Here is a 14242-nt window from a genome sequence, read left to right as displayed (position 1 = left end):
ACTAATATTATATACTTACTTCCTTTATCCCTTTCGTTCTTTTATGCACATGAGGCCGACACTAGCTCTCTCCATAACACTCTGTCTTGTGCTTTCTTCTCTACTTCTCTCCATGACACCCCAACCTCCTTCATCTCGCTTTCCACTGTTCTTCTCTATGTTTCTTTTTACCATCTCAGTGACACTTAAGCGATGTTTGCTCGTTCCTTCCTTAAGACATGGCCTATCCATTTCCATCTTCTTTCTTTGTCTTGTTTTTATCTTATAACCGGTCTTAAAATGTTGTTCGTCAGACCTGCTTTTGGGCTATACGAAACTCCTCACTGACGCTCGAATAAGAAGGTTAAAAAGGCCAAACAGAAGACGTTGCTGTATGTGATTAATAATTTGATATTATAAAACCACATTAATTAAGAAATAAATAATAAGACACAACCATGCATAAGAGAAACGAAAACGTGACAGGTGTATCATGCGACCATGGCGCAGCTGTTTATTAAAAAAAAACGGAGTAAGAAACCTCAGTACTGGACAGCAAAGAAGAATCAGAAAATTGTTATTCAATAAAACACATTCTACTAATAGAGGCCTGACCCCCGCCCCAACACAAAAAAAACATCCATAAAAAAAGTAACACAGACACAATTAATCCGCTCGAATTTTATTCCAATTGACAAACACATTTAAATTAGATTTTATACACAATAAACAATGAAATGAATAGCTCATCAGGAATACAAATATCTGTATGTACGTCTCAATCCAAGTTATTTATGCGTACATTATATTGTTGACATCTAGAATATGTACTGTACATGAAAGTTATAAAATATGACAAACAGCAAAATATATACAAATGAACGAATGTTTAAAACATGTAAGTGTCAGACATGTAACATTTCAACTATAAACAATTTGTATAATCACTCGAAAAAAATTGGACACACTCGAAAACACCCTGACTGATCTCGAAAAAAACGAACATAAACAAATGAATTTAGTTACAAAATGTCATTTTCAATGCAAAAACAAGAATTTTTGTAAAGTGTCTGTATTTCTTAGGATATATAAATTCCTTGTATGCATTTTCTTCAACATTATCAGTGTTATGTGTATAAAAATGGCTTTATTCTGTATTTTGGAATTAAAGCATTTTAAGGTGGTACCCAACACATCCACTAAAATTAATTTGGCTCGTTTAATTTTCATAGAATTTTGACAAAGTATTTACTTTGACCGTTTGACAAAAATGTAAAAATTTCAAATTAATTGAACCAACCATATTATCAGAAAAATTACACTGGTTATATAGCAGTTTGACAAACACCAATATTGATCATTGAGAAGATTAATGTTCCCTTAACAACGCAACGTAATTAAAACGTTTAGCTGATTTTACAGAGTTATCTCCCTGTATTGTTAGGTACCATCTAAAGGCTTATTTTCACCTTTTTTAACGAAAGATAATGACAGGTTAGTGATATCTTTCTATATCAAATACAATCATTCATAATATAACTTTGTATATTTAACACAAGCGTCTATATCACGTCTTGATAGAGATGAAGTTTGTTTGTTTACATTTTTGTTCATATTCACTCGAACAAAAGAGATCACACTCGAAAAAAGCCCGATCATATCACTCGAAAAACCACGAGCCTAGCCGCACACTATACCTACCAATAGATATAAAAAACCATTTAATTTAATTCTTTTTAAGTGATAACAAAATTGTTATCAATACCAATAAAACAATATTCAAAGATCTAATCAGGGGGTTGAATTGGTAAAAATTTTTCAATTTGTTTTCATCATAGGAATTCCAGAAAATTGTCTAAACAATTGTGATGTTTTTTAAATCCTTTATCACAATTTCAAAATCTACACCCCATTAGCATTTAATAATACACTTAAATTGAAAACATTACATGTATCTTTAGAAATACTGATATAATTCAATCAGCCGTGAGGTCAGACCATTTATACGTTTATCTGGACCTCTTTTGTCAACATTTTGAAAAAGGTTAACAGTTATCAGAATACTGATGTTTGTTCAAATGAATAGAACAAGTTTTTAGATAGTAGTAATGGTTTCAAAATGGTGGCCAAAATATTATATTTGTTGTTTGTTATGATGCTATCCACACAAGTTGTTCCAAGTACACATGTCTTAAAAAGTAAGCAATAATTTGTCATCTTCTTTTAAAGAGATTGTTTATAATTGATTGATCACTTTTATAAATATAAATGTTGTCTGATTGTTTTCGAAAACGAATCCATTTTAAATACATTCCGAATAATTATATCTTCAGATCTTTTACGTTAATGCTATAACTAAACATTTAAATTAATTAAAACAACAGTTTTAAACGTTTTATGGTCCTTTGTTTAATCAGTAATTACTTGCGCATTATATTAATCTGAAGATACCACATCTTCCTATATCTATTTGCCCTTGATAGTGTCAAGTGTATGAATCAGATGTCATGGTTTGATGTATTACCTTTCTCCTTTTCTGTTATCTAATACACATTATTTTGAGAAGTGATTTTCTTTTATCTCATACACACTTTTGTTTTCTAAGTACATTTTGGTCAACTGTTATTTGTCAAATTGATTTGTTTTGCTTGTCGAGTAACATTTTCAGTAACATGCGGATACTATAGGTTGCACTTTGTAAATACAGCTGTTTCAAAACCACGCCTCTTTTTGGGAGATATATACTATTCATAGGTAGTTTGATTTGTTAATGTACTGGTTCCCAGATATGATCTATATGTATCTTCTCATAAAGATATAGCTTGGGAATGTTACCAGTATAAATAAACATAAATAGCGATCATCTTGAAGATAAGGTTGAAAGTGAAGGTATGGGTACCACGCAGTACATAATTTGAGTATTCGTTAAAACTCTTAGAAGTTCTGGTAATATAAATGTTGAAAACATACCGCACAGCCCTATGTTTTGACCTTTGAAAACAAAGTAATGCTAATGAGCTTTCCATTCAAGGATAATTGCATATGTATTTATAGAAATACAACCTATAGAAAAAATTAATATTAACTTAAAATAAAACTATTACATTTTGTTTATTGAAAATTTTAATTGTTTGCGTTCGTTCATTCATACCGTATATAGAGATAAAAAGATGTGGTATGAGTGTCAATGAGACAACTCTCCATCCAAGTCACAATTTATAAAAGTAATCCATTATAGGTTAATGTATGGTCTTCAACACGGAGCATAGGCTTACACCGAACAGCAAGCTATAAAGGGTCCAAAAAAATACTAGTGTACAACCATTCAAACGGGAAAACCAATGGTCTTATCTATATAAAAAACGAGAAATGAGAAATATTTATGAACCACATTAACCAACGACAACTACTGAGCATCTGATTCCTGACTCAGGACAATTGCATATGGTTTCAACGTTTTAATGGTACCAAACATTCACCCTTATCTATAAAAATAGTGTAACATCATAACATAGAAAGAAACACTATAAATTAACTCAATTAAAAGACATAGTAACACAGGATAACATACACTGAACGAATAAATTTGATCGTGTCTGTATAATACAAGGAGTTTACTAGGACACCCCTATTTTTGACATGTTTACCTATTGTGTCTGTTTGTTTTGTTTACGCATCGGTGACAATACAATGGAATTTGATGCGACTGTCATACAAGTGAGAGGTTTAGCTATCTATAAAACCAGGTTCAATCCACCATTTTCTACATTTGATAATGCCTGTACCAAGTCAGGAATATGACAGTTTTTGTCCATTCGTTTTTGATGCGTTTTGTTATTTGATTTTGCCATGTGATTATGGATTTTCCGAATTGATTTTCCTCTGAGTTTACTTTTTACATATTTTATTTTGTCAGAAACTTGTTGCTAGAGAATTTTTTATTTTACAAAATAATTAATGTTTCTTCTTATTCTTTGAAAACGATGAGATTTTACATCAAAACATAAAAATTAAGAAGAAAATTAAAATTACACACTTATGAAGATAAGATAGTTTTAAAAAAAACCACCCAAGTCCCTGTATATATGCCATGTAAAAAAAAAACCAACAACTTTCTTTCTTTTATATGCATGTGCTGTACATATTTTTAATGTGTTTACAAATTTTAATACGACATTAAGGGTATATACTCCATTCGGAGGTGCTCCTACTTAAAGGAGGCTAATACACAGAAGAAGAAGAAGAAGCCAAGGAAGCGCTTTTCTGGAATAATCTTCATCAGGATTGATGAAAGCTAAATGTTTGTAAAAGCCAAGGAAGTATAAGTACCGAAACACGTGTTATTTGATCAAAGGGGACATGAAAAAAAGCTTCATACAATTCATCTGCACGTGTAGGGTTAAACTATTTTCTTTATAATTCAAAATTTTATAAACGAGCCATGCAACAAAGACAGGTTTGCTACAAATCATGTCAGACAACTCAGCTTATGAAAATGGGGGTCATTTGCATGCAAAATCTGATTTTATTTATTATATATAATTACATTTTTATTTTATTTTACAGAAAATGTATGTATGTACGACGAAGTTGTGTTAAATTGTCCTAACAGACTGTTTATCGCTGTTACCGATGTTTTATTTAGAAATAGGTTGAAATTTTTTTGGGACAGAAGCTCATGTACAGTTTGGACGCAACCATGGAACAATTGCAAATCTTCTATTGATTTCATACCTTTACTAGACCTGTGTCAGAGGAATGATACATGTAAAATAGTTATGGACTACAATCCATGCTCACACTATCCTTTGTTGTATGCTACTATTTACTATAAATGTACAGGTATGTATAACTGAATGAGTTAGTTCTTGTTATACATAGTAATTGGTATATATATTCAACAGTACATTTTACCATTTAGATGTGTAATACCACATTGATTTTCCCCAATTAGTCTTTGTTGTATTTGCACTTTTCAAAACATTGTGCAGAATTTATTTTTGTTTCATATAAAAAAAAAATACTTAGAGACAAAATTTTGCATTACATTTCAGTGCATATGAGAAAATAATAAACAGCACTGAAAGTTAATCAATCAAACTATTATTTCTTTTTTACCTGTGTACATGCGTTAGTAATCATGTAACCTTTAGATTCCGAAATACACACAAAAAAAAGTGGTTCTTAGAAACACCTAAAGATATATGTTTATGACCCATTATAGTTTCACTGCAATGCAATGTCGGGTTAATTTTTTACAACTGTCAAATTCAAGGGAATAATTTGTTTGACCCCTTTTTCGTATGCAACCGGATGTGAGGTACTATGGTTTGATGGTATTACACCCCAAAAACTTTTTTGTTGAATAAGCTGTATGTGACTGAAGATTTTTCGTAATCTGGAGAAAAATCTAGGTTAATATGTAACATTGTGTAATTGCTTGGAAAAAATCCAAACCAAGTTGCTTCATGATTAGAATCTAGTGTGGACCAATAAATAATCGATAATAAAAAATTGGGGGTAACTTTCCCTCACTCACTTATGATTGATAATTGATGTATTCAAACTGAATGAACTATCCATATAAAAGTTAACTATCTCCTGGAAAGTTTTAATATGTCCTTACCTTAAACTTAAAAATTTACGTCTCGTGCCAGATAGGGACATACAAAGCATGCCTTTTAGTGAATAATTTGTTATTACTGCTTTGAAAATAATTTCACTATGTTTATTAAAATATTGCTTAGGAAAAAGTTTTTTTTAGCAGAGTATTAGAAATAAGGATAAAAATTCAGAAACAAATTCCCCAAAACACTTGCCCTGTTTACTAATAGTCATGGAAGAGACATATTGCAAGGCAATTTTCTCGTTAAATGTGTTTTTGACACTCAATCCATACAGAATATTTAATTTCTCAGTTACATGTAATATTTCACATAGATATCAAATAACTGTCATATTCAAGAAAACATTTTAATAAAACCAAAGTATATGTATCTTTCTTTTGTAAAACACATTGAACACTTTTAGCATTTATTTGTCATATTTTGTCTATACTATCCACGTTTTATTGAAAATATTATTATATAAAAGTTACTTATATTGTTCTTTACTTATGAAAAAAGGAGATGTGGTGTGATTTCCTATTGAGTAAATATCAATCAAAAACTAAGTTTTTTACACTAACATTAATCATTTAAATCACATGTTTACTTTGACAAATACCCTTTAATTTTATTTTGAGAATCTAGATATGGAACAACTGATCCGTATCAACTAATCAAATTTTATGGCAACAGATTACAGACAACAACATCTTCAACTGCATCTCTAACCACATCATCAACTGCCTCTTCAACTACATCTATTTGTATGTATATAATATTTAAATTTGTTGAAAGAACTCAATTTAAGGTCATTGTTATAGAATTTGAAACACAGGTTCAATCCGTGTACACATTTTTTTTGTAATAAAATTATAAAAACATAGGTTAGTGATCATGGCAATTTTATAAAAGATATTTTCCATTGTAAAAGGTAGGAAGAAACGAAAGGTATGACGCATTTAAGAGTAGTTCATTTATATTTTGATTTTGTGGTTATACATTAAAACAATTGATTACTAGTATTTTTTCCTTGAACAGCGTTATAAAGAATTACTCAACACTTGTATTATACATGTACATACATTTTATTGTACATCAAATCTTTTGTTGTGCTGAATGGATTTATTCATGTCAATTCTTGTCATCTAAACACATACTAATAAATCAAAGTGTATCCACTTTCTGCTAGGACACTGATGACGTTCTACAAAGTCTTGAATACTGAATAAGTTTGGAAATGTATATTGCATTTATACGTGGAGTATGTATATAGCTACGTGGGTGGAGGAATTTGATAATTAAAAAAAAAAAATTAAAAGTGGAGGATATATTTATGGAAATCAATCAGACAATTTTGAATTGTTAATGGAAAGAGCATCATCAATAAATTGTAACATACAATTTTAATTAACCCGGCGTCTTTGATCTTCATGTTTTTGACAAGTGTCTGAAGGAATCCGACACATGTGAAAATAAGAAGTCGTCGACTAGAAGAGGGGCTCAGTTTATTGCCATAAAAAAATCGACATTTTTTTTTTTTTTTTTTATCCCAAATATTTTATTACTTTTTTGTTATTTCACTGGTTGTATTGACATATCACCGTAACCTAGCTAAATTAAACCATGACAAATAAAATCCTGTCAGTTTTTGTTTTTTAAGATATTATATATTTCTCTTCTATATCAAGCTGATTCACCAGTAACTTATAAGGACAATAAAAATGACGATGATGACAACAAAGACAACAATCATCAAATCAACAACGACAACCAAAACAACAAGCAAAGTATGTACACATTTTTATGATATGTTTAAAAAAATCAAAAGATATATGATATTATATACTTGATATTTTTGAAGCCTTCTAAATATATTAGAATACGCTTAAAACGATCTGTGTTGTTATTTTCGTAATATGTTTATGTTTTTGTATTTGTTTAACACTCCAATTATTATAAAATGTAAAAGAAATGACAATTTACAGGAAACAAACGCAGTAGTACAAAAGAAATATTATACATCTGGCTTCTTAATTTCTATTTCATGAATGATGTAGTATTACACAACTAAAGTTAAATTTCTCTCGGAAAATGCTTACTTTAGATCGTTTAAACACGCTTTATTGGTCCTTGTTGTGTATCTGGTTTCAATCGTTAAGCGGTTTTCCAGGCACATGTGCGTTAGTATTCGTTTAGAAAAAAAATCTTACAGACTTAAATTTTGTTAGCATAGTTACAAAAATAATATTTCCGGATTATTACATGCTTAATTCTAACATTGGCAAATTATTATGCCAATATAATATGTGTAAAGGTTCAGCTATTAAATTAGTTGGGTTGATAATGATAGGAATATTCGTAATTCTTACTTCTAGTTAGTTCACTTTTGTCTTTTGAATTACAATGCACTCGGGTACCACCACAGTAGATATGTCAATTACATTTAAGGTTTGTTTTATGTTTCAGTAAAAATTGGATTAGAAACAGCCATAGGCATCACATCCTTCATAGCGATTGTTGCTCTGATTTCCGTTATAAAGTCTAGGTTAGTTTAATAGCTCACATTTCTTAACTTATAAATGTTACTTATTCTTTGAAATCAAACATATATTACTTTAGCAGAAGACAGAATCGAATTGCTCACCAGAAAAAGTAAAGAAAGCAATTACTCTGAACAAAAAATTATCACAGACTGAACAACATTCACCAAATACCCCGGTGTGCATATATATTGTCTATATAGGTCAAGATACATAAAACACTTTTCTTAGAGGCTCAGCAGTGACGCTCGAATTTAAAAGTAAAAGGCTAAAAAGTAGCAGTTGGATTATCTTACTTATATTTCTATCAGTTGTAACAATCATTTATAGTCAACGCATTACTTATTCGGTTAAAACTATAAATTAAAGTCCTTATTGTTGTTTTCAAGAAAAAAAGAGATACCCCGAACTTAAGTTTTCTAAAACAATTAGAAACAACCATTTTGTTTTTAAATTAAAATGTTTCTTTTATAATGTCAACAATTTGAATTAAGAAAATTCACATCTTCACAGAGGCATTTGGTGTGAATAACTTCAGTAACATGTCAAACTTTTGACTAATTCTTAATCAATTTGACAAAATTACATGCAGACGACATGTTTACACCAACGAGGTGTTTTGTTTCTTTTGCTATTGAGTATGTATGTCTCTAATGGGTTACCGTGAATTCCTTTGTGTTTAAATTTTTTTATTATTTTTTAACAATAATCATAATTAAGGACAATGACATTTAAAGAGTTATCGTTAAAATTTTATTTTGAATAAAATACTTAATGATTAACATGAACGAATCTATCAAATACCTTTTTATTCTATTTTGCAATTCTGTTTAGATTGAGCAAACTCGAACAAAGACCGAACCCGACGCCTCACAGAAACCATTTGTCGTATGACCAAGATCACATGTTTCAAAACCCTGGTATATACCAGATTTCAGTTTCAAATCAAGGATACAGCAACCCAATGGGAGACAGGGTAGATACATCGTACGATTGTGCTCTACCTTCATATGAAGAAGCCGTCGGTAACACATACGAACAAGTGAACTATAGAGCACCAAAAGTGTCAAATCTGTAAAAATGACTGCATTGGTGTATTTTGTAATAACACTTTAAGGAATTACTTACTTAACATTGTCATGACAATTGCAAAGGAAAAAAGTGTTGTGCATCTGCCTGCATTTAATGTTGAAATGTGAATAAGCATCTTATAAATTAACATGTACACTGTGTTTACGGGTACTAGTTTATCAGAAACCGGGAATCCTAACAGAGAACAAGTTGTTTTTATAAGTTTTAGGTATGTTTTTTTTTTTTGTAATTTATGCATGGTATATTCGGGCTTTTTTCATTTCTTAATGTATCGGTCCAGGCTTTGTTTATCGTAGTACGCTTTTATGTAAAATAAGTTTAGTGTAAAGTTTAGAAATTACTATGAACCGATGTAATGGTCGACAAATCTGTTAACGAATTAGAGCAATACAGATACCGAAAAAAACACCATTTATTAGTTTTTATTTCATATAAAATTGAAAAAGTGAATCTCAATTCTGATAACGTTTATTCATTTCAAATGTTCTTTTGATACTGCTTACATTTGCAGGCATACCATTTATTCAACAATTCCTTCGGGTATGTAGTCAGACGTTGTACATTTTAATTTCCTCCTCGATCCAATCAAGTCCCACTCTTCATATATTTACACCAGCCTTTTTTAAGCTCACCTGGCCCGAAGGGCCAAGTCAACCTTTTCTCATCACTAGGCGTCTGTCGTCCGTCGTTGTCCGTCGTCGTCCGTCTGTTAACTTTTACAAAAATCTTCTCCTCTCAAACTACTATGCCAAATTTAACCATACTCGGCCATAATCATCCTTGGGGTATCTTGATTTCAAAATGTGTCCGGTGATCCGGCCAACCCACCAAGATGGCCGCCATAGCTAAAAATAAAACATAAGGGTAAAATGTAGATATTGGCTTATTTCTCTGAAATCAAAGCATTTAGAGGAAATCTGACATTGTGTAAATTTGTTTATCAGGTCAAGATCTATCTGCCCTGTAATTTTCAAATGAATCGGACAACCCGTTGTTGTGTTGTTGTCCCCCTCAATTTGTTATTTTATGGAAATTTCGCCGTTTTTGGTTATTATCTTGAATATTATTATTGATATAGATAAACTGTAAACAACAATAATGTTCAGCAAAGTAAGATCTACAATTAAGTCAAATGACCAAAATGGTCAGTTGACCCCTTAAGGAGTTATTGCCCTTTATAGTCAATTTTAAACAATTTTTCGTAAATGTTTGAATCTCTAACAAAAATCTTCTCCTCTGGAACTACAGAGACAAATTTAACCAAACTTGGCCACAATCATAATTAGAGTATCTAGTTTTAAAAATGTGTCCAATGACCCCGCACGCAAACATAGATGGCCAACATGGGTAAAAATAGTACATAGGGTAAAATGTAGTTTCCTTTTTATAATTTTTAATTAAATCTCGTCTTCGGAGGCGGAATTGCCTCGCTGCGTTGATGACCATTGGGTCTGAAGGCTGTGTTCTGCTCTTTGGTCAATTTGTTGTATCTTTGTAGATTTTTTATTATACAGTGTTGACGTCCCCATCTGTTATCCTTATTCCTTCATATTTAAACAGTATTGATGACTCTCCCCTTTGAAATCTCTTGTATAATACATTTATTTAGTTTTGACTTTTAATTATAAGATATCTATTTTATAGTTTGATTTTCATGGGTTACATGTTTAGTAAACCCGTTAAGGCTACATGAAGAAAGCGACATTTAAACTGTGACTCACTATAAAAGAAGCGAAATATACCAAAGTGACATACAAGCTCGAAAATATACTGACATATATCGTCATAGCTAAAAGAAAAAGACCAAAGGACAAATAATAGTACACCTTAAAACATGTAGAAAACTAACGACGGAGAAACCATAACCTCACAAAAAAAGGGGTTTTTCTTATGTGCCCCGAAAGGGTAAGAAAAGTAAACAGATCCATGATTCACCCGTTGTGTTGATCAAGTTAGTATACACCCGGAAATAGGTCCGATTCGGTAGTTCAAAGTTGAAGAAAAGGCGACTGGATTGTAGTAACAAAATTTGGAACATATCTGCTATCATCTGTGAAACGGATATTCAGTAACAGTCATCCAGCTAGTGATGGTGTCCATATAATTTACATAGGTATGGTTTTAAATTCACGACTTGGAACTCATGGTTAAGTAGTTTTCTTGTGAGCAGCAATCCTCTATACATGAAATCATGATAGGAAGTACAAGCTTTTGAATAGTGTATCAACTTGGAGATATATACTATATATGCAGGCGCTGCTGATATGTTGCTGCTCAGAAATGTAAAATGTCAAAATCGTGAAGCTGACATGTCTTCTTTGTCGCAAAGTTTTGTTTCCATCTTTATCAAAATCACTGCTTATGTTCAGCACAGGAATATATATTTGATATCATTTACCTCTCGTTTTTGCGGGTTTCTTAGTTGTTATTCTTCAACTTCGTGTTTTCTCTACCACTGTTCGTTCATTGTCAGTAAACAATAATGAAAACAACACGTTATAAATTTATTGTGTCGTCCAAAGCTCTTTGCTGTATTTACTTCATCATTAACGTTCAAAGTCGAATATTTGAAAATTTGCATTGCAGAATAAAGCTGCAGAAAATTATATATAAATAGTACAAAGAATCTTAACAATGTTTAATAACTTGAAATGAATGGCATTATTTATAAAAAGGGAAAATTTGTATCTCTTGCTTTCCCAAAGTTATGTTGTGAAAAGTATCCCTCAAGAATAGGGAGTAATATTTATTGTCGTGTATACATTTGACAGCAAACTGTCATACAAACGAAAAATTGAAAAAAAAATCATTTTATCCATCAGCCTTTAAAGATTAGTTTAACATAAAATATTCCTCGTTTCATAACGTACATTTGAGAATATAAATAGAAAAGTATATACGACTCTTTCAACGACTTCAAACTAAAAGCATAATAATAATAATAATAATAATAATAATAATAATAATAATAATAATAATAATAATAATAATAATAATAATAATAATAATAAAAAAACATGATAAGAAAATAAAAACAAAAACAAAAAAACTTAGGTATACATAAACAACACTCAATATTTATAAAACGTAGTTCGCTGAAAGTGAAAGCTTACTTAAAATGCAAACCCTATTATGGTATAAGTACCAAGCATCCTTTCAAGTAAAGTATACATTACTTTTCTACATTGGCTAGAGGTAAAGGGGGAGGGTTGAGATCTCATACATTGTAAACAAGTTTAACCACGCCGCATTTTCGCGCCAATCCCAAGTCAGAAGCCTCTGACCTTTGTTAGTCTTGTATTATTTTTAATTTCAGTCTCTTGTGTACAATTTGGAGTTTAGTATGGCGTTCATTATCACTGAACAAGTATATATGATTGTTTAGGGGCCAGCTGAAGGACGACTCAGGATGCGGGAATTTTTCGCTGCATTGAAGACCTGTTGGTGACCTTCTGCTGTTGTCTGTTCTTGGTCGGGTTGTTGTCTCTTTGACATATTCCCCATTTCCATTCTCAATTTTATTTGAACATGTTGTTTAGGTCTAAGGTCATATTTCACACTAACAGGTGCCGTGCTATGTGTAAATTGAAGTTACTAAATACTGCATTTTTATGATGTTTGGTTTAGAGCAGCTTTCAGAAATATATTTCAGCTATATTCGAATTTAATTTTGAATGGTTTCTAAGTTGACATTCCGTGCAAACTAAATAGATGTTTGAATATACCTGTTTGCTATAACTGCTTGAATATGACTGCTTGTTTGAAACTTATTGATATGTAAAATGCCAAAAAATGGATATGAATATTTCCTCCATCGTCAATTTCTAAAATAGATAATGTTTTACACATGTATTTACTGTAATATACCAGTAGGTATCTACCTTTGAATGCCCTAAATCACGCTTATCAGTTTACAAACGGAAATGATTAACAGTATATTGATTTTTGTGCAAATAAACACATAAAGAAAACTTACGTAGATAAACGTAACGAAATCAAAATGGTGGGAAAAAATATAAATGTGTTATTTATTATTCTATTTGCTCAAAGTGTTTCAAGTACACAGTAAGCAATAGCTTATTTTCTTCTTTATTAACATATAATTTATACGTATCTTTTGTTCAACGTTTTACTGTTTCAAAACTACTGGATCATGTTAAGATTAAGAAATGCATAACCCCGGGTTTTACTTTACATTTTGTCCTTATTAATAGGTTTTGGATGATCAAATATGTATGCTGCAGCCATCACCAAAGATTCATTAATTGTCGAAATGCACATCCGTTCATTACAATTAATACAAATGATACAGTTAATCTGGTAAATGTAATTGAAAATTTTTGGAAACTAAAACTGGTGTAATAAATAACATTCGAATCATAAGATCTGTTGATATTTGTTTAATTTTCGCTATGAACAAAAAATGCAAAAAAAAGTTTGAGTTCCAAAACAAGGTAAAGGGTTGAAACGCTCATTTTTGCCCACTCAATTAATCTGTAATAATTTGCGTATGTTGACCTAGAGTTGCTAGTCATTTTTTGGTGTCATGGATTGATTTAAACGACAAACGAAATATACCAGAAGCAATAAACAAACACACAAAATAAAACACAAAATATATGTCCCCTTCTTTTCCATTGTCTTATATTCACTTTTGTGGGTGTGTTTCTTGTCTAAAAGTAGAAAATTGTTTTTGATGATCGTCTTGTTTTTTTATGACATGGTTTGTTTATCGTTCTTTGACTGATCTATTCGATAAATATAGTCATCATAGATACCAGGATTACATTTTGTATTTACGCCAGACGCGCATTTCGTTTACAAAAGACTTATTAGTAACGCTGGAATTCAAAAATGTTAAAAAGGCGAACAATTGTGTTTGAAGCGAAACCACCAAAATCATCCTAGGGCACCAAAACAAAAAAAATTAAATTATATAGCTAAAACAGTCATTGTCAAGATTAAATGTTAAATTAAATTCAAATTAATTTTAAACTTCTTTTTGAATACAACTTGCGCACCTCG

The 14242-nt window shown here is 30.8% G+C and overlaps 1 protein-coding gene across 1 annotated transcript; it reads left to right on the top strand.

The window, feature by feature from the left end:
- The first annotated feature begins 2053 nt into the window (after positions 1 to 2053).
- On the top strand, positions 2054 to 9203 carry LOC139500277 (uncharacterized). The gene is made up of 6 exons (XM_071289019.1): positions 2054 to 2177; positions 4546 to 4821; positions 6224 to 6349; positions 7274 to 7372; positions 8052 to 8130; positions 8960 to 9203. Exons 1-6 carry the CDS (start codon positions 2099 to 2101, stop codon positions 9201 to 9203), a joined length of 903 nt encoding a protein of 300 aa, XP_071145120.1. The 5' UTR covers positions 2054 to 2098.
- The last annotated feature ends 5039 nt before the right edge of the window (positions 9204 to 14242 follow it).

This window comes from Mytilus edulis, chromosome 13 (genome assembly GCF_963676685.1).
Source record: "Mytilus edulis chromosome 13, xbMytEdul2.2, whole genome shotgun sequence".
NCBI classification, from domain to species: domain Eukaryota; kingdom Metazoa; phylum Mollusca; class Bivalvia; order Mytilida; family Mytilidae; genus Mytilus; species Mytilus edulis.
The sequence above is the reverse complement of the archived record's forward strand: the minus strand, read 5'-3'. Positions and strand labels throughout refer to the sequence as shown.